The 21,166-nt window shown below is 35.9% G+C and overlaps 1 protein-coding gene across 7 annotated transcripts in view; it reads right to left on the bottom strand.

Annotated features, from left to right (window-relative positions):
- RALYL (RALY RNA binding protein like) overlaps positions 1 to 21,166 on the bottom strand; it is a 382,211-nt gene that overhangs the window by 36,616 nt on the left and 324,429 nt on the right. For all 7 annotated transcript variants that reach the window (XM_069005018.1, XM_069005020.1, XM_069005017.1 and 4 more), the window contains 2 exons: positions 18,522 to 18,554; positions 729 to 776 (listed from right to left, as the gene is read on the bottom strand). In XM_069005018.1, coding sequence (XP_068861119.1) covers positions 729 to 776; positions 18,522 to 18,554 — 81 coding nt within the window. The remainder of the gene's footprint in view (positions 1 to 728; positions 777 to 18,521; positions 18,555 to 21,166) is intronic.

The raw sequence follows: 21,166 nt of genomic DNA, 5'->3' as shown, positions 1-21,166 counted from the left end.
GCAAAAGTTCAGTATGTGATTATTACTCCACAGGTGATTTTTTTTCTAGCTTCCAATGGTTTGTGTTTATATAATAGAGTGAAATATGAAACTATGCTTCCTTTTCTCGAAATATATAAAAAAACTGTTATCTAAGTGATTGTGGATCTCTTATCTCTGGATATCTGGGATTCTCTTCTTCTTCTTCCTATTGTCTATCTATTCCTGCTTTTGTTTATGAAATTATGCAAAGCTTTTGGGCTTGATATTTTTTTTATCAAGCTCTATATATTCCAATAATATGTTTTCTTTTAAAAAACAATGCTTCCCTTTATAGTTCTGAAGTTCTGTGCCTGTTTTCCTTGTGCTTGTAATATGAAAAATGATAAAGAGAAGTGCTCAGTTCCAAAGCAATCTTTTGCCCCAATAATCACTAATGTGCATACAACTATGCCTTTTCTTTCAGCCACCCTTCTAAATTTACAGTTCTGATCTTGCCAGTGCCCCAATAGAAAATGCCCCAAAAGCTCTTAGAGAAGGATAAAATCAAAAGACCTATTTAGTAAGCATACATTTGGTGGTGGTAATCGTCTCTGTGACATATTCAAATAGTCTTCTGATACACAATAGAAATAATGCAATGAATAATACATAAAATCAGAACTGACCTGTTTAATCAAATGACAGGATTATATTATAAACAAAAATTAGAAATTATGTAGGATGTACAAAAATACAGGCACACATACCGATTGTAGAAATCATCTCTGTAGTAATCATAATCAAAGACATAACCACTGTGGAAAAACACAGAAAAACAAGAATGAACTGGCTTACAGGAAAATACACACTGATTAAAACTTCTGTGGTAATATTGGCTTACTCTCAAATTTCAACCCCTTCTTCAAAGTCCTTCCACTTATTTTATACAACCATACAATGTAAATTATGTTTGTCAATGCTATTGTCAGCTATCACTGTATATTTGGAAATGTGAAGTCTGGGGCATGCAGAACAGTGTAAACAGCTGACAGCACATACAGAAAGGATTTAACACAGCGAGACAGCTCTGTAATTAGAAGATCATTATAGTGTAATTCTCTGAGTGATCAAATGAAGTTAGCATTCCAAAACTGACACCCTCTTCTCTTCTGGTCTAACATAGCACCATCAGTGGAGTAGAAAGACAGTTAAATACATGAAGGAGTGGGAAATGAGTGAGAAGGTGAGCTAAGATAGTTACTCTGATTTAGAGAAACATGAAAAGGATTGGACTGCTTGCTGGTGCTTGAGTCCACCAAATTATTTTCATCAAAAAGAGACAAAGTAAAAAGTTAAGAAAATAAATGCTGAATAAGTGTTACAGGGATGCATTGCCTCTTAGGTTCAGGAAAGAATATATGGACCAATCTGAGAAAGGACAGACACCATCAAGGGAAACAAACACGTGAAATTGCACAGGTCCAGGAGAAAACTATTTTTGAGCTGTCAATAGCAAAGTCAATCTCAGACTGATCTTCCTGGTTTTGCACTCCATTAGCAACTTTCTACTTTTGTGGTGAAGAAATAGCAAAGAAGTCTTATCTATCTCATACACCCCCCAAAAAAACCCCCAAACCAACAAATCAATGAGCCAATAAAGGCTCTGCATGGAAAAGTCACAAGGGTTTATAACTCTGCCTAGTTACACAAAATCTAAGTTTTTCACTGGCCTGATGAGGACAATTATGAATAGTAAAGGTAAGAAGCATGAAGAAAGTATCACAAAAGAAGGAGAAGCTTTAAATGAGAAAGGAAAAATGTAGAAAAGAGAGAGGTAGAAAGGACAAGCCACAGAAGAAAACTTTCCCTGAAAATAAAGGGAGATTGGAGAATGATAGCGTGATTTAGGTTGGAAAGGACCTTAAAAGCCAGCTACATATTAAAGAAGTTTTTCTTCACAGGGAATGAACTTGTGGATGATTTTTGCTCTTGGACATTGAGCAAAATGGGGTTTTTAGTGTATAACTTGAAGAATTTGTCAAGAATTCTACCAAAGAAGGTCAGGGCACAATTTCCATCTCTGCCATATCTCTTTCACATGCAAGTGTCCAGTTGAAAATTGTACTGTCTGCTTGCATAATACTGTAATTGAAGATCATGAGAGTTGCAAACAACTGTGGCCCTTTTTGCAATTTATTTGAGAAAAGTAATCCTAAGATGCATTTCATGTGAAACACTTACTAAATTAAACAGCCCTGAGAGACTAGAACCCAGCAGCAGATAAGCTGTGTGTGACAGAGGATGCAAAATATCATTAAATAATAATAGACTGTGTATAGCGATCATGTTTCTGTATCTTAATGCAAAACTAGCAAATTTTTTCTAAACTATATGACAGCTCTTATTTTGTCTTTCCCTCCAGTCTGCATGGATCTAAGAAGTAGCAGGTAGCAAAGCTATTATTTTATTTACAACTATTCACAGCTTCCTAGTGGTTTTATTTAGCTGAATGATTAATAGCTTCAGTAAGCCCATACTTAATATTCAATGTGTGATTTTAAGTAGAAAATAATAGATAATTTGAAGAAAAAATATTAAATTTAAAATCTGTGTCACATGAAACCTTTCACCTGGAGTTGACATTAATTTAATTTGCATAAAGACCAGAAAAATTCACTTTTTCAAGGTTGAAGACCATGAAGCGGGTGAAGAATATTTCACAGGTACCAGTTAGAGTAAGGCTATACTTTTCTGTAGTAACTCAGCTCTGGCTCACAGGACAGAATAAGGACTTCTGGCCCCTCGCTGGGTATGAAAATTTTAAGTTGAATTATGATGTTTCATCTGTAATATGTGGAAGAGATTGTAGTATGAAAACAACCAGTACATTTCTCCATCTACAGCCATGATTGCTCCTACTTCTGCATGTCAAGGGACAGATGTAAGATTTGGTCAGTGCTGCAGTATAACACCAAGCAGAAAATTAGCACAAGTAATCACTGGCACTGAGATCGCGGTGACTGCAAGGCTCTTAACCTCTTGAGAGTTATTCCTTAGCAACCCAACAGCCTGTGTAATGGTGGCCGCAGGAAATCACTGATACAGTGTTGAATACCAAATACTCAGCAGGTCAGAAGCAGAGAAAGGCTTAAATGAGCCTGTGAACTGGTGGAGTCAGCAGTTTCCTAATGGCACTGTAAACAGGAGGATTACTTAACCACAAACACATGGCATCTCTACAATATTAACAACAGAACTGCATGCATGATGCTGACAATGTAGTAGACAGTAAAAGACACTGCTTTATGTGTGTCTCACAATGAGGAGAAGAAAACTCATCAGTAAAGGGTGCTTCTACTGAGCAAAAGTCATGGTTCCTTTTTCTAACTTAGTATCACAAGGACAATCTTGTACAAGCTGTCTTTATTGGTTTCATTTAATGCTGTATGTATCTTTAAAACTGTGTTTGCCTGAAGAATAAATGACCATATTTTCAGAGCTGTGATCAAAGTTTCTATGCACGTCAGGAGTTGCACATGTGTCAATCAGGCAAATACAGTGTTATGCTTCTGCATCTTTTCAATAAACTTATGGATGTTATTATGTCTTTATATACCTGATGTTGAAAACATATTGCTACTGTGCAATCTTTTTGCATTCTGTATGCAATGCCCACAAAAGTTTCATAGACTAATGACCACATCCTGTTTTAACTTAGGTAGTTCCAAACACTAGTGATATAACTGACTTCTGCGGGGTCATTTAGGAGAGTTAATGCAGGACAGAGAAGAAATACCTTTTGCTATTTTCTTGTCAACAAGAATTTTGTCTTGCACGTAAATCAGCCTTAGCTACTATCTCCTCTTCTTTCCACAGGTACTAAGATATATTTAAATCATAAATGTTGACAAACCGGGCATAATGTATCTTAATTTAATTGACAACGCTATCACCATTTATACTGTCAGTTGCTTCTCTGTTGTCAGGCCTGAATAAAAATATTAAATACAAAAGCAATATTCCTTAAATCAAACTCTTTTTTGGGAAGCACATATCAACCTAATCGTTGAAGCTGGTATTCCAGTCATTTGTAAAATCATTTCTCATGTCATGTGAAAAGAGTATTAGAAATTGTTCCTGTTGAGTGCAAAAGAGAATCAGCCTAAACTGATATGATGTTAAAAAGGAATTCGGTGAGGGTAACTAGATGATTTAGAGAATAAGCATTGAGAGATGGAAAGTTTCCCTGCTAGAAAATCAATCACATGGAAGTTACTTTCATAAGCTGTGGAAAAAAATGGTGGATATTTCGGGACAATTTTCAGTGGATGGTTACTTACACACCCAGACATGAATTAAATTGGTGGGATGAATCCCACCTTTACTTTAAAGACAACTTAATTTTAGGTAAGGATGAGAGTGCTGATAGAGGTGGAGGGACACTGCTGTTTTGCAGTTCAGGCTGTATATTCTGCAGAGAAAGAATATTCTCCAGAGCCTGCTTTTTTTGCTGACAGACTTACTGTCAAAGGCAAATTTTTTCAGTGATTCCTTCAACTAATATATTAGACATTTACAGGAAAAAAGAGGGGGATGGAAGAGGAAAAGTAATTGCAGAGAAGTATTTACATTCATTTCCATAATGAATATATGAAGACAAATAGGTATAGTTAAAAAAGAACAGCTTAACACCAAAATTCCCAATCACTTATCCCAAAATACCAAACAATTGAACATAACCTACTATTTGTATATTTCAATTAAGGATTAAATTGCATAGTAATTTTGTAATGATAAGTTAATAAAGGTTTTGGGGTTTTTTTTCCAATTCTGCACATTTATTCAATTAATAAGAGCAAGATACATTTTTTTCCTGAGTGGGGAAAAAATAAGGAGTTAAGTTTCAAAATATGCAACATGGAATGTAATACTGTAAACTGATATATTTTTCTGCAAATCTGAAAAATTTTTTGCAATTTTAATCTGAGGAGGTGTATTTTGTCCAAGGAGGACATGTATACATAAACAAGCTGACTTACAGTACTCCATTTTCCATTAACGTATTTTTCTGCAGGCACTAGGCAGAATTTATTTGCAAAATGATTAGGCTCTATTTTTTCTGTCTCTAGATATGTCTCTTCTCTACTCTCATCTTTCTTCCAAGAACTCTTATCCCACTGAAATGTATGTTGGGAAAACTGTTGAACTTACTTAGCAACCTGAATTTTAGGCAAAAACTTGGGCAAATATTCAAAGTTGCACATACACAATCAGGTAATTAAATCACTAAGACATATTCCTGTAGAGGGTTAGGCAAAGCTTGTGAAGCAGAGAAGAACAAAGACATTGAGATCAATATTCAGGTTCTGGGGATCAGCTGTTTTCAGAGCTGTTTATGGCAGCCAGACAGACAACAGTGATACAGGAAGAACTAAACTCCAACAATTTTCTGTACAGCTAAGTGCTATTAGAATTCCTCCTAATTAAAACTACTTACTGTGGCTGCAGGTACGGCCTATGCTTAACGATGTTATCCTGATGCTCTTTAGAAACAAAATAGTAGCTTTTTATGTAAAGATACCTGTGTAAATCTACTGAATATATCCCTGACCATTCTCCTCCTGTTGCAAAACTATTTTTCTGTCATCTAAAGTAATGTCCAATTATTTATGTTTCCCATGGGAAAATTTCATAGTAAGGCAAAGAAAAAGTTTTCCAGTGACCTAACGATTTCCCGAGGTGTCCTGTAATTTTATAGTCTGACTGGGGAATTCACAATGTCCATATGGTATTTTTTCTTCCTTAGTACAAGAGAAGTGGGTCCTGCCTCTTAAAAATCTGTTTTAAATTCAGTGTATTCAAGGTACTACTGTCAAACTATACTCATGTGATTGATTATCCAATTTGTTAGTAATATTGTATACATTGAAGGAGTGTCATTTGACTTGGTTTGACAACTCCACCAGACTGTCATTGACAGGTGTAGTGATGGGTTTAGTGTTTCCACAGCATTGCACTGAACAGCAGATTAAATTAAAATCACAGTGGTAGCACTGAAGCTGAAAGACTAACTATTTAAGATTACAAAAACAGATCTCTGAAACTTTATGTACTTTTTAGAAAAGCTGTCTTAGAAGCACTGAATGAAACACAAAAGCACGGTTCACAAAAGATTAATCAAGTACAATGTGATGATCTCAGAGTTCATGTAAAAGAAAAAAATCTTGAAAATTGCATCACATGTTTTCCTCTCCACTTTTCAAACTGTCAAAAGATTTAAATTACATTTGTGTTCTTATTTACATTAAGTTTACTGATGTAATTTAATTATTTTGGATTGAGCAACTCACGGTTTAAAGCAGCAAAATGGAGACATGAAAGAGACCGAACTTTCAGTGTCCTGAGTACGGCTTGCAAAGTCAAGACACACTGATTGTTTTTCCAAAAGTGTGCTTTGCAAGTGCAGTTACAATATAAATGAAGACACCAGACACTGTGAATCTAAAAAGCATTCTTGTACTCCTATCACACTGTGCAATAATTTCCATGGTAGATGGATATGGGAAGTGCATCTGATAAGGAGATTCTTCTATAACCTAGCACAGAACTGGATTCAATTCCAGTCTAGTCAGAGATGAGTGGAAATGGCAGTTGTGCATCACACAATTGGCTGTGTATCCTCTACACCAATGCTATGTTGACTACAATTTCCATGATTTCTGACAAATATTCCTAATACTTCAGTGCTTTGGAAGACCTTGTGTTCATTCACTTTCTGCATACATTATGAAGAAAACAAGACTTATTTTGCGTAAGGGAACAAAAAGTCACAAACCAATGGAATTCCTAAAATACCAGTGGAAATGCCTTTTGATTTACAGAAAGACATACAAGTGTCACCACTCTGAATTAACTCAATGTAAATCCAGAATAAAGCTGTTGAAATCAAGGGATCATATTTATTTCTCTTAAACATATGTCTGGATTTTTCTCATTATATTTATTCTCATAAGGGAAAGGATTTTTGTCCCAGATGGCTCACTTGAGAGTAGAACGTGGCAAAAAGGACTGGTGGCTTGTCATGATACTGGTATTACCATTTCCCTATACAGTGTTGGACATATGAAAGAGCTGCTGATTTCTTGCCATACAGGTATGAGGCAAGTATGAATCACCTAGCTGAAAAATTTCTATACATCTTTTGTAATTTACAAGAAGCATTGTTTGACACTGACTAAGAGACCTTTTTCCCCTTAGGGAATCCTCATACTGGTTTCTTTTGCCTACTTTTCTAGTGTCTCAGCCAACTCGAGAACTGAGGTTCTGTGCCTGTCTCTTGAGGAATGCCCTTTTTGTGTAGGGTGGGATCTTTCTCAGGTTTCCTGATTCAGTTGTGCTCCTGCCTTCCATGGAGAGTCTGGATACTCTCCTGCTTTACTCTGCCTGGCATATTTCTTTATGGTTACCTCCAGATTGTAAGGGCTTTCTCCACTCCCTGGTTCACTGTCAGGAAATCTAACAATATGGGGTATTGATCATTTTCTCTCTCCCTCATTGAAGATTTTTTGAGGAGCATATTCAATGTAGAGTTTAACCAGGTTACATTTTTGGTTTCAGGTTGTACGTGATTGTCCTGTATCTAAACTCCTTTAAAATACAATAGTCGCATTTTTTTAAATCACGTGTTGGAGACTCTGTGAAATATTTTGGTAGCAGAATTGATTGTAAACTAATGATCCACTCTGGCTCCTGTATCTTAAAAGAAAAAGAAAATAAAAGAGCCAACCCACAGAAAATTTGGGGGATTCAGTATGTATTTTATCTTCCCTTTATCTTCTTCCTTGCACTTGCTGGAGGTTACAGTACTTCTCCTGGACACTCCTTCATATTGCTGTTTTAAGCTCCAAGGAACAATTTCAGAGTTTTACATTTTGACAACTTGCTTTCAGCAGATGGGAAAATTTCATTAGATGACTGTTATTGCCTGTTACATAATACTAATACTTGAGCAACCTGGTCTAGTCCAAGCTGCCCCTGCCTGTGGCAGGAGAGATTGGAACTAGACAATCCTTAAGGTCCCTTCCAAGCCAAAGCATTCTGTGATTCTATGATTTGCACAAAATAGGGCTCATGGAGCTTTATACTTCCATTATTGCTATTTTTTGTAATATTTTTCCCTGGATTATGTGATCACAGTCCCTGACAGATGAGGCCTCTGCTTGCACTGTTAAGCACCATGGCTAGTAAACATTTAAAGAAAGTTTCATTTCAAGTGGTTTACCAATGTGGGAAATGCACATTAGAAGTTAACAATACAAGCACACCTTAGACTATAATTAGTTTTATAGAGTCTATTGAATTAAGCTACCAAAACAATTTGCTGAAAAAAAACAAAAAAATGCTGAGAATTGCTTCCAGTATCTCTTCCCAAACCACAAGATTCAGTGAAGGAATGAACACTGTTAAGGTCTCTCTCTCTGACTCCTCCTTCCCACTCTGTTACCTTCTTGCTGAACTCCCCTTGCATGATTTTTGCCTTCTCCCAGCAAAACCACATTACCATTACTCATTCTTATATAATTACATGGCTGGAATTTTACTTTTCTGTGAATGCTCTATGCAGCAAGACAGTTTTATAGCCTATAAAGAATCATCCAGAATATGAAATGCACCTAACTACTGACACCTAGACAAGGTCAGCTTGAAACCAAATTATACTTGATTCCAGATTTAAAGTATAACCATGATTAATATGTGTGTGTATATAAGTGAAAAGATTCATTTTGCAAGGAAGCAAAGCCTTATTCTATAACTCTCAGGTTCCTCCATACCTCCTAAAGAAATGGGAACATTTTGGCACAATACTGCTATATAGACCACAATAACGAGCTCCAGTTTTGTTTCAATAACTTCACTGTCTCAGATGTAGCTTCCATTTCCATCCTCTATCCATTTGTACACCAAGAAAGGATAGATCTACAGTATGAATTAGATTATTTGAGAAATGTTTCAGTTTTCCTCCTTCGTATATTGATCCTAATTTCTGTGAAGGTGTTAGCTACTTTCAGGTAGTTCAGAACAAACAGTTCCTGTGAAAAATGCAGTCTTAAAGCTGGTAATTTTTCATTTTGACTATTTGTTGTTCCTTTACTTTCTGTCCCTTGATTTAGATGGCAAGAAAATAAACAAGGCCATATCTAGTAGGTACTTTCCGGTAAATAAGAGCTTCTGGCAAAAGGCATCCAGAATGTTGGTTGAAAAGAAACTCTGTATGAGTCAGCAATGTGTATTCAAAGCCCACAGAGCCAACTGTATTCTAGGCTTCATCAAAAAACACATGACCAGCAGGTGAGGGAGGTGATTCCCCCCTCTATTCTGTTCTCATGAGACCCCATGTGGAGCACTGCATCCAGTTCTGCTGTTTCCAACAAAAGAAGGATGTGGACCTGTTGGAGCAAGTCCAGAGGAGGGCCATGAAGATGATCACAGGGCTGGAGCACCCCTCCTGTGAGGACAGGATGAGGGAGTTGGGGCTGTTGAACCTGAAGAAGACACTGGGGAGACCTCGTAGCACCCTTCCAGTACCTAAAGGTACCTACAAGAAGGCTGGAGAGGGACTTTTGACAAAGGCATGTTGCTACATGATAGGACAAAAGGGAGTGGCTTTGAACGGAAAGAGGTTAGATTCAAATTAGATATTAGGAAATTTGCTGTGAGGATGGTAAGACACTGGAATTGGTTGCCCAGAGAAGTAGTGGATGCTTCATCTCTGCAAGTGTTCAAGGCCAGATTGGATGGGGCTTTGAGCAACCTGGTCTAGTGGGTGACCCTAGCTGGAAATAGATGATCTTTACGGTCCATTCCAACCCAAACCATTCTGTCCTCCTATGAAAATTTGTAACTGTTGGGACTTACAACTACTTTCTGGTGTCTATCTGTGTGGTTATCAAAATTTTTGATAAAAGTAGCTGGCTACAGGATGGCAGCTGATTCAACCTTCCATCCTTACCCTTAAGAATAAAGGCTACAGGATTCAACATTCAAGCGTGGAGAGCTCAGAAAGTTTGTTTGGTTTTGGATTTGGTTTTTGTTGGGATTTTTCTTTTTGTATACAGGATTAGAGGCAACTGAAAAGAAAAAAAACACCTCTATATTTGTTGGAAATACATTTATACTTTTCAAATTAAACAAATGCTTTCACATAAGCAACAGAGTCACTACCATAGCAATGTCAACTGTCAGTTGCTGGTCATGCATGATAGATTCACTCTGTTATTTCTACTTCACATTTAAGGCTTATTCTCCAGCTTTTAATTATGCTCTAATACATTGTGAAGGATTTAATTTTATTGAGCAAAACTGATCCTTAAATGATTTCAGAACCAAAGCTGAAGACTTTAGAAATAAAAGAATTTCAAGGACAGCAATCAAACTGTTAGCCACCAAACTCTTATTCTACTATTGGCAAAGCAGAATTTGACCTAATTCCCACTTTTTTTGAGCTACATCAGCAGCACAGTTGTTATAACCTGTTACACCTGTACATGTAGAGTGTGTATGGCTGATGTTAAAAAAGTTGCACTTTGGCTTGAAGAATGGTGAGACTTACAAGAATCTGGCCTGAACCTGGGATAAAAAAAAATCCCTGAACTCAATGAGTACCTATATAGTGCTTTTGAACTGCAGTTCATAATTAGAACTAAGCAAAAATATCCCCCAAAGAACCTGAAATCAAAACAGCCAAAATCAAGACCCTTGAAATTAACATCAGTTTGGGCCAAAGAGAGACTATTGAATATGATCATAAATATCTTTGACACAGTCATGCTTCTTTTCAAATAATGTTGCATAAAGGCATTATACCAATGTAGTTGGACAGTGATTTGTTAACAAGGGCAAATCTCAGACCAAGCTAAATTTGTAGGAAAAAATCTATGATACGATTCATTTTACTAATTGAAAGCTTGCCTAATATCAGGACATACTGTGATTTTATTTCAAATTAGGGTTACACCATGGTATGTTAATTCACAGCTGAATGATCCAGCAAAGCAAGGTGTGAGTAGTTGTTCCTTAGTATCACACACAAGGCTTTTAACAGAGCAACACTAAAGACAATAACTCCTAGCCTGTAGCTCATTATCTTTATAAAAATCTTTAACAAATATGAGAGAGACATAGGAAAGTTCCAATTTTCTCTGCATAAGCAAGGTTTCTTTCTGATGTGCCTCTTTCTGCACTGCCTCCTCTCTTTCTCCTAATTTTACAGTGTAGAAAGCCAATGTATACACAGACTGGTGTGGAGCAATAACTTTTGAAGCAAGTCCACTGACTGACTGCTATGATCACAGTTGAACAGATCGAACTCCAAAAGAAGTGTCTTTATCAAGGAGCTGTCAATTGTATTTCTGCAGAAGGGTGGGAAGTGGACTGTCAAGTAAAAGCTCACATAGCAGTACTGGCTGTCATTCTGGGGTTTAGTCTTTTAAGCATATCTTTCTCTTGTAGCTCAAGTGCAAGTAAGATGGTAGGTTAGAGGGATCAGTCTCAAATTTCAGTTTCTGGTGGACAAGATCAAACTGATTTCAAGCATGGAATCAGAGGGATCAGCCATCAGATCCCCTCTGAATATTTGTTTAAGGCCTAGCATGCTAAGAACTTAATGTTAAGAGGAGTTTCAATTATTACTATTGTACAAAAGTAGTTAGAGAAACACAGGCAGAAGACCAAAGGGTAGACACAGGCTGCCTGATTTGCACAGCATGATAGGGAATTTGAAACTCAAAATATAAAACTTCAGAATTATTATATCTTCCAATATATCTATCAAGGGGAAGATATTGAAATAAAACTTTGTAATGATCTGGAAACTTGTGAAAATAAATAAAGTCTTTCATATGCAACATAAGAAGGATGAAAAACTGTCTCAATTTTCAGATGTGTTGTGAGTGGGGAGCTAGGTTTCATGACATCTCTGCACAAGACTGCCACAGTGAGCTCATTCGTACTGAATATTCACAGAAGCCCATATAGACTGCTGGGGCAAGATGTTATGCTGATACCTCAGAAACAGGAAATACTGCTAATATAGACCTTTTCAAACACAATTTTCTATAACACATGGGTTAGTCACTGCTGTTTGGGAAAAAACAAGCTAATTTGATGTAAATTGTTTTGTTTCACAGTGCGGGTACGTGCCCAGCAGATATTGTCCTTCCTCCTCCCTCCATCGTCATTGTAAGAAAATATCTCCCTTTTTGTTTCTTTGTGTTGTCCTTTTCCCTCGACTTTCCTCTCTATTCTTATGTTCCCAGATTTCTTTTCATTCCTACGCTCCCTGAATATTTCAACCTCCTAGATTTCCTTCAGAAACTTTCTCTTGCACATAATTTTTACCCTCCTCTAGAAAACCTCCCGACTATCTTGTACATAGGTGAGTGTACAAATATTCAGTGCTGAGGAATTGTTCATAATTAAACCAACACATAAATTATATGGATATGTATTGTTTTTCTAGAATTGCTAGTGAAAAGGAAGACAGAAACAATAGACAGTAAAAAAAAGGGAAAGGAAAATAGAATAACCAGAAGAGAAAAAGAGTGATCTCATGTTCTTGCCTTTCCCAATAATGAAGTAAATTGTTACTGATATTAAGGTCAGAGAGGGGAAAAAGAATTTTTTAAGGTGAATGTCTGTTGAGTTTGTTGCAAATGAAAGTTAATTTAGGAACCAGGAATTAGGAAAATAACTTTTTTTTGGCTAAATTCATTAGTCAGTTTTCTATGTAATATATATATATTGTTCTATGTGTGAAAGTGGAAGTGATGTAGAATGAAAAAATCAGGCAAATAGGAAAACCATAAAATATTTATATTTAGATTGAAGATCAGTAGAAAAAAGTACATAATCTACGATCTTTAAACATTGAGTAATGTCACAAAGCCACTGAAAAATTCAGTCACATCAATGGACCAAAATTATTAATTCTGTGGCTTTGTAACTGTTTCTTGTGAGAGAGCTTCAAGCAAAAAAAAAAAAAAAAAAAAAAAAATTTATAAAATAGCTGTATTCATGCCTGTTTCAGAGTCTTAAAATAATGGTAAGTAGGCAGTTATAAAAAAGCTTAAGCCTTGTGGGTTTTGGAAAATTGGAAGAGAAGTATGTCAGTAATACTACCTGAAAATAAATAGTATAGATTCTCAGAGTCTTCCACAGGTATCCATATGTGCTGTCATCCCACAAATCCCTCCTGTCTCTCTGTGACTACCCTGAAAGCCTCACCCAGTAAAGAGCCTTTGCAGAACCCTGATATGTGCCTCTTGCCTCCAGGCTAAAACTCACAGGTAATCAAAGAGTTTGTTGTTTTAAAGGGTATTCTCTGCAAAAGCAGAAGATCTGCTACTCCCTGCCTAAGTCAGAGAGCCCGAGTGGTTTTAAGCATAAGAAATTACTGCCGAGGTCTAAACAATGAGTTTAAATAATTGTCAAGTGTGTTCAGTCATCCTGTGCTTTTCATGAAAACAGCTCCTGAATACCTGGCCTGAATATGAATGAGAGTTACAAGATTATGTTCTGGTTGGTAGTTTTATTGGTGTCATAATAACAGAGCAAAATGAGTCTATTATCTCCTCTTTTTGTATTTTTCCTCTGCTGAAGGGAAATCATTTTTTAGCTCTCTCTCTTTTCAGACGCTGGGTAGGAACAGTGTTTGCTCCTTCTGCTGGTGCTACCTGATAAACAGGATGAAGAAAAAGACTAATGGAATTTGTTACAGAGGATGCTCTCTGGCCACATTCTGTTTCGTGCCTTACAACCTATTGTCCATTAAAAAATCAACAACAAACCAAACCCCCACAAAAACTGACTATGAATTGAAAAAACTGCCATATTTTGGAAGTGGACTGTGTATTATCCTAACAGACCTTGCAAGGACTAGGCTTTTATTTAAACTATCTCACTTCTGCAGGATGGGATCCCTCAACCAATGTATGAGAGTGGAATTTCCAATAGATCTGCAACATGGCTTGCAGGAAAGAAAATATTGCTAAGCAAGAGGAAGAAATGTGAGCGACAAATTCAAGTTATTTGATGTATCTTAGAACTATTCTTCCAGAAGAAAATTAACGTATTTTACTTTTTGTATTTTAGAAACATTTCCAAATGCTTCCAAGAATCTGAGCCCACCAAATTTACTCTGTGTCTTGTAGAAGTAAGTACCTATGTTTGAAAGTTACTGTAATTAAGATGTTATTTGGAAAAAGTATGGCTTTTCAGTATTTTCTAGTGCCAAATACTTTATAGAAAGGGAACCTTGGTGAGGAAAATAGTAGTTCATATAGACCTCTAGTGTTTTCACTAAGAATGTAAAAAAATGCATTAACTAGTGCAATTTTACTTGTTTCTCTCTTCTTTCTTCCATGACAGACAGCTATTCATCATTAAATAAATACATACAGTGCATTAATTCTCACTTATGTTTCTCTCTCAGCTTTCCACCTAAATTTATACTGCTTATAGCAAACAATTAATAATAATAAAAAAAAGATTGAAAAATCAGACGATTGAATCTCAGCTGATAACCAGATGTATATAACACATGCATTTTCAAATACCATCTCACTGAAGAGCTATTGCCTGCTTATCCAGAAATAATCCCATTCTCTGCAGCTGGCAGTAAATGAATCTCTTTTCACTAGACTCAGAAAAAATCAGTTGTTTCTCTTTCACTCTCCCTGTCTCTTCTGTGTTCAACAATGTGGGATATGTTATTAAATGACATCTAACAGAGAAGACAAATATTTTTACACATTTGACATACTTACTAGTTGCCGTGACAGCATTTTCTGCCACTGCATGTGTTGAAGTTATGTTGATCACATGTTATTATGGAAGTTATATGTAATTATAGTTAGATACCAAAAATAATTAATTCAAAGAATTTCTACAGTGCAACAGAGTTATAAAATAATTATGATGTCTATTCACTATATAATACTATTACAGGGCTTAAAAGATGCTGCATTTTCTATGTGTTACAAATGAGATTTTAATTTTCAGGCTCAGACCAATGACCAATTACAAATCTGCATGCATTATTATGAAATTTATCAAGTGCTAAACTTTTACATGCAGATAGCTGTGATAAATCAGCTGCCAAGAAATAGCTGGAGGTTAATAATTGAATAACCAATGCAATTATCTAGAGAGAATGATAACTGTTTTGTTGAGTTGGTAATTATGTATCATTACTATTATGAATTGCCAAATATGGAGAGCTGATGCGGGTAATTAAAAGCTGTTGGTATGTTAAATATATACTGCTTTTAAAATATTATACATCCTTTGCACAAAGAAGGATGAACTTAATACGAGCTGACACTTAGTTGTTCTTTTTGCAGTGAACCTTTTGCCGTATCCATATCTTTTTATCAAGACTGAATCTTTCAAACTTTTCTGCATGAAGTTAATTTGATGCATTTTCAGTGGTGGATTTTTACCAAAACTCCTGCCTTTGATATTAAAGCCTTCCAGGCTCTCTGAGCATTTGCATGACTCCTTTTTTATACTAAACCTACATGAACATGAATGCTGTATAACCTGAAGAGGAAAGAAAGTCCAGACACCTCTTGGTCTTGCTTAGATTGAATATGAACAAACCCCAAAAAGTGTGGAAGTAACATTTCTGGAGAGAAGCATCCTGTGCCCTTACTGCTATCACTCAGCATTCAGCACTAACAAATATCTCAGCCTTCCCTAAGGATTTTATCTTCACTTCTAAGAGGAAAAGGAAGACAACACAAATCTCAAATTCAACTTTGTACTTTAGCCCAAAATTATAATACTGCATTCAGATACTCTTATCTGAATAGACTGTATACTTGATGAATTTTTGCCCCTGAATGATACCATTAGAGACTTTCGTTAAAGATGTTACTATCACTTCAGTGCCAAATTACACTCTTGTCTTGCACAGGGAATAAAGGAGAGTGGAGTTTTCTTCTCTGCTATGTATTTTGCATAGAAAGAAGGATAAATGGAATTGCCTTTACCAAGGGAGTACAGGAGCTGTTCTCTCCCTGCATTTGAGACATAAACTACACCAGCAAGAGGTCTGCCCTTCTCTGGCTGCTTTCTGAGAGTGGGGGAAGAATGCAACATTTTATTAACCAATTTTCCTTTGTGGGAATCTCTTATGGGAAGATTGCAGCCTTGCATATACATGCAGATCTCAACAACCTGTGGCAGTCTTGAGGTCTTATGTTGCCACACTTCATGTTCCCAAAACAATAAGCAATGGAAAAGCACCAAGAAGTCATATGCTTAGGCACAGGAAAATGAAAAAGCTTAATTAGGTCCTGCAGGCAGTATAATGAAAATGTGGAAACAAATCTGTTACAGAAGATAGATGAATGTGAGGCTGGTGTGCAGGATCAAGCCATCTGTAGGCAGCCAAAAGTAATTTAAATTGGTGTTTTGACCAACTCTGGCTGCAAGAGCCATTAAGGGCACCCATGTGTTAGTTTAATTGCGGTTAAGTCAGCATTTCTTCTGCAAACATTACTGTATATTAAAAGCCTGGTGGATGCAGCTGTCTGGGTTAAAACTTTAGATACAGGTCCTGGCACATTCTCTGTAAAAAAGAGCTCCCCAGTTTTTGTGGGACTAGGAGAAACATCTATTTGATATAGTACCAAGGAGGTGGATGTTGGCTTGGGCCTCAGAACATGCTGGTCTAACCCTCTGATGCCCTCCTTGGGGGTGGACAAAATACAGAAGTAAAAGGCAAAAGTAGCACACAGGGAACAATTTTGGAGGTTTTATCTATCTCCATTGTTATGAAGTTGCATAAAAGAATTCAAGTACATTACAGGAAAATTTCTGAAAGGTTCTGGAGAAAAGCTAAGTCAATTTGTGCAGATTAGAATTCCCAAGAGGAACCAGTTTTAGTGACAAAGTCACATACAATAACTTTGTGGATGTAATGTGTATTCACACCAATCTGCTCATATGGAAACAAACCCAAACCCTAACCACAATACTTCCTCGTAGGCAGACATCCCCAAATATGTTAAAATTGCCAGCATGGTTCTTAATATCATGATAAGAACTACAGAAATAGGATTTACTATTTCATGGCAAATAATATAACTCCTAATATTGTCCTTTTTATTTGCTTCCTGGATTTTTACACTTTCAATTTTGCTCCTCAACCACAATGGCACGCTACTTCTTTTTTTAATCTTAAAGTTGAGATTCTCAGGTAATCACTTCATTATTTGAGTGGAGGCCCAAAAAAACAAGCTCAATAGGACAAATTACAAATTGGAGTAATGAAAGTTATTAACAGAAGAGACTGAATTTGTTAATGAATTTGGACATTTCAAAGCACGCAAACCAAGAGCCACACAGCCTCCAATTATTTTCCTATAATTTTGAGTTGGTAGAAAGTAGAAACAGCAAGCAATTAATTAAAAATGCACTCAAACAAACCAGAGTTCCTTTATGCTACAGAAAGCAAGACATATTTCAGTCCTGTTTATGCTAACTTGTTGAGTTCTTTTGATCATAATTTACATGCTTTCTTGCATGTTAACTTTTAACTCACACTTCAGAATTTGAAGTTGACTTTCAGTTCTGCAGTTCATACAACAGTTTGGAAGTTACTGATAATTACAAGGTAGAACTAACCCTTAAATGGATATTCTGTATGGGACCTTTTGTCTGCAGTTTATATTCTTGATAGCACAAAGTAGGGTGTGAAAAAAGGAAAATGAGAGTGAAAAGATAAAACATAAAAAGACACAGTTCTGAAGGAAAACAGGGAAGGAGAAAGTTTTTGGAAAGTTTTAAAGAAAGAAGCTGAAAGGAAAACTGCATGAAAAGTGAAATTCAGACTCAGAAGTAAAATATAAATAATTACCACTAATACATATATTAGCCTACATTTTATAAAAGAATGGTACTTTTTTAGAATATGGCACATTTAAAAATATTTTTTTTTAGAATGATGAGTTATCATTTTAATATAGAGAACATATAACTGTAAAAGTGGCTGTGGCACTATGAAGGCAATGGCTGAAATATGCAAATCAGTACAGTGTTCTATAATTAGGCTAAAAATGTGATTTTGCTTTCTACTTCATAAATTTGATTTTATTTCTGCTATTGAAATATTATTTTTTTTTTAAATCTCTATAAATTATTTTTTCATGGTTTAGACAAATGGCATAGATGATATGTAGAACATTTTCTGAATGAAGTCAGTGAAAATAAATTAATAAACCATCTACCTTTTAATGCAACATTTAACTCCTACCTGTATTTTAGTATAAGTTTTGTTTAGTCAATAAGAGCAAAACAGACTTCTTAGTATTTTTCTGGGAAGGAAAATATCCATGACTGCTGACTTTATTATCTAAAACCTACGTTTTCTAAGCTTAAGTATAGTAAATAACCATAATGTTGAAACAGGATGTTTATGCTCAACATAATCTTGTAAATTATATTTTATGGTTGTTGAATATATAAATATCCATGAAAACATACATATTCCTACTTACCCAACGGACAGGAAAGGCTCCTTTGATTCAAGTCTGTCAAGTAAATAACAAAAGTTTTAAATATATGTATTTATTGTGTTTAAGAACAATTATACAATGAATTTAAAACAGCCATTCTCAGTATCAAGTTTATTTAATGGCACAATTTAACATGAATAGAAGGGCATGATTCATTTTACTATGAGCTTAACTCTGAAAAAATCCCATTTACCTAATGAAATTTGGTCTAGAAATCAAGTATTTACAAAGCAGCACATCTAGGCCCTTTAAATTTCACAGATTCAGATGATTTGTGTAGATATTTGCATAGAATGGATAGAGTGAACAAGAAATACTTTGTTCTTTTTGTTGTCCTTTTTTTTTTTTTTTTATTCTTGATGTTCAGGATTAAACTTTAAACATGCACTTTTTTTTAAATTTTTTTTGTTTATTTTCCAGCATCCTATGCTCATATGACATGATCACTTCACCATTATGAGAACTGTCCCATTTGCCAGAACTGGCCTTGTGCTGGATCTGGGTGTCACTGGTTTGGTAGATCCAGAATCATGCCCACTTCTCAACCCAGTGGTTAAAAGTGCTCTCCCTCTCCCTGATGTTGGGTGCTGTCGCTGTGAGGAGATGCAGCACCTGCACAGTGGCAGGAGCCTCTTCTACTGGTAGTTTCCATCCAGCCAGGATAGATATAAGAGTCCTCATCTATGTTACCAGGCAGTGTTTCTGCTCTGGTATCTGCAACAGGCTGCCCTTATTTTTTTAGTGTGCTCTAGCTTCAGTGAGTTTACTGGTATTACTTGATAGGATAATTAGTATGTGGTTTTAGGATCCTTTATAAATGTGTTTAAAGCATATTTACAGCTGACAAATTTTGAGTGGTTACATGACATGCAAAAATGTTCCGTTGTGATGATTCCCACTGAGCATATTGTGTTAGGAAGAGCAGCAAATAAAGACCCTGGTCATTAATATCTCTTTGTAGCCTTTAAAAAAAGTGTTTCTAATGCAGCAAAGTGTATCATGTGTGGAACTGAACATTTCATTTATGAGTCTGAAGCCAATTTAGTCCCACAAAAAAATACTTGAAATATAATTAATTTTAAACAATTATAATCAATTGTAAAATAAAGTACAGTAAATAATAAATGTTTTAAGACAAGAAAGTCCTCTTTGTAAAGAAACTGAGTACTGTTGCAGTTATTATTCATTCAGCAAAGGTTTTGTGCAAAAACCTCACAAACCAATAGACCAGTTTAGTTATTACCACCATCTAAAATCCAAAATGTATTGAAAACACAGTCCCTTTTCTGTTGTCCTAATGACTATAGCTCACCATTCCTTTTCTTTCTGGGGTTGAAATCCACATGCAACTAGAAGAATAGAAAACACTGATGGCTTTGCATATACCTGGAAGCACAGTAGAAGCCCAAAGCTGCATGTCCTTGTGGTCAGGGGGATGCTTATCCAAGGCAGTCCCAAGAAAATCTGAGCTTGGCATTCTCTGTGCTTAGGCAGAGCTGCCAGAGAGCAGTAAAATGACAGGGCCCTTCATGGGGGTGTTTCATCCTTTTCCTGCAGGTTCTGTGCACTAGTGTTACTCTTTTGTTTTCTGCCTAATGAAATGAGTAAGGGGAAGCACTCCCTGTTTGTCTGGAGACATTCACTATAAGCAAGATGAGCAAAGAATGAAAGTCCCAGAACATACTTACATACTTCATAATACAGAAGTTTAGTGATCAAGAGAGACCTGGCACTATCTTGATGGAGGACATTCTGGTGGATTTTATTTGAAAACAAAAAGTGTGTGATAGAATGCCCTGTGGACAAAATACTGCAATTAAAAATCTATTTGCAGTCCATTCTCAAGCTGGAATTCAATTTGATTTAAATAGCGCTGCCCTAGGTTTGACCTCTCTCTACATTTGACTAAATGGTTTTAGATAATTTGTTGCATTACTTTTAATTAGTACAAGTGTTCCTCATAGTGAAGGAATACAATTATCTCTTGGCCTTTTATCTGGTAATTCAGTATATGGCAAATTAATATAAAGGTTTAAAACCGCAACACAATATGAAATAACATCCTATATCATCTTTACTGGTGACATTTATCAATACAAAAGAATTTTTACCTTTATTTTCAAGCTAACATATGCTGAATTTTCCATGGTTTTGAGGAATTCTTGCATAATTAAATATGATGTTGCAAAAAGAGTAATCCTGATAAGTTTAGAAAAGGGCTCTCATACACATCCAGGAAAAATCTTAAAATGGAAACTGTCTTCTTTGCAAAAATACATTGAGTGTGCAAGAAAGTTGCTAAGTTGGACAGTAAACAAAGGCAATCGTGTTTTAATTATGTAGGAATGGTAGTGAAGTAGGACAGATTGAGATTTTTTCTTTCTTTCCTGAAATGGTTTTCTCATCAGAAAAGATCAATTTGTCAATATGCCAAGGCAGTACATCAGTTTGAATAGGAGGGAGGGAGGCTAATCAGTGGCACGACTGGGACATGGCAGACTGAGGTAGTGCTTCCCTTTGATTCTGAGCTAAGATTTTCTAAAAGGTCTGACTCCCTTACCTACATATAATAGATAAGTTTTGCATGAGGAAAAAGAATTTTTACACTATGTAAGTTGCTCAATTAA

Source organism: Aphelocoma coerulescens, chromosome 2, assembly GCF_041296385.1.
Source record: "Aphelocoma coerulescens isolate FSJ_1873_10779 chromosome 2, UR_Acoe_1.0, whole genome shotgun sequence".
In the NCBI taxonomy this organism is placed as follows: domain Eukaryota; kingdom Metazoa; phylum Chordata; class Aves; order Passeriformes; family Corvidae; genus Aphelocoma; species Aphelocoma coerulescens.
The sequence above is the reverse complement of the archived record's forward strand: the minus strand, read 5'-3'. Positions and strand labels throughout refer to the sequence as shown.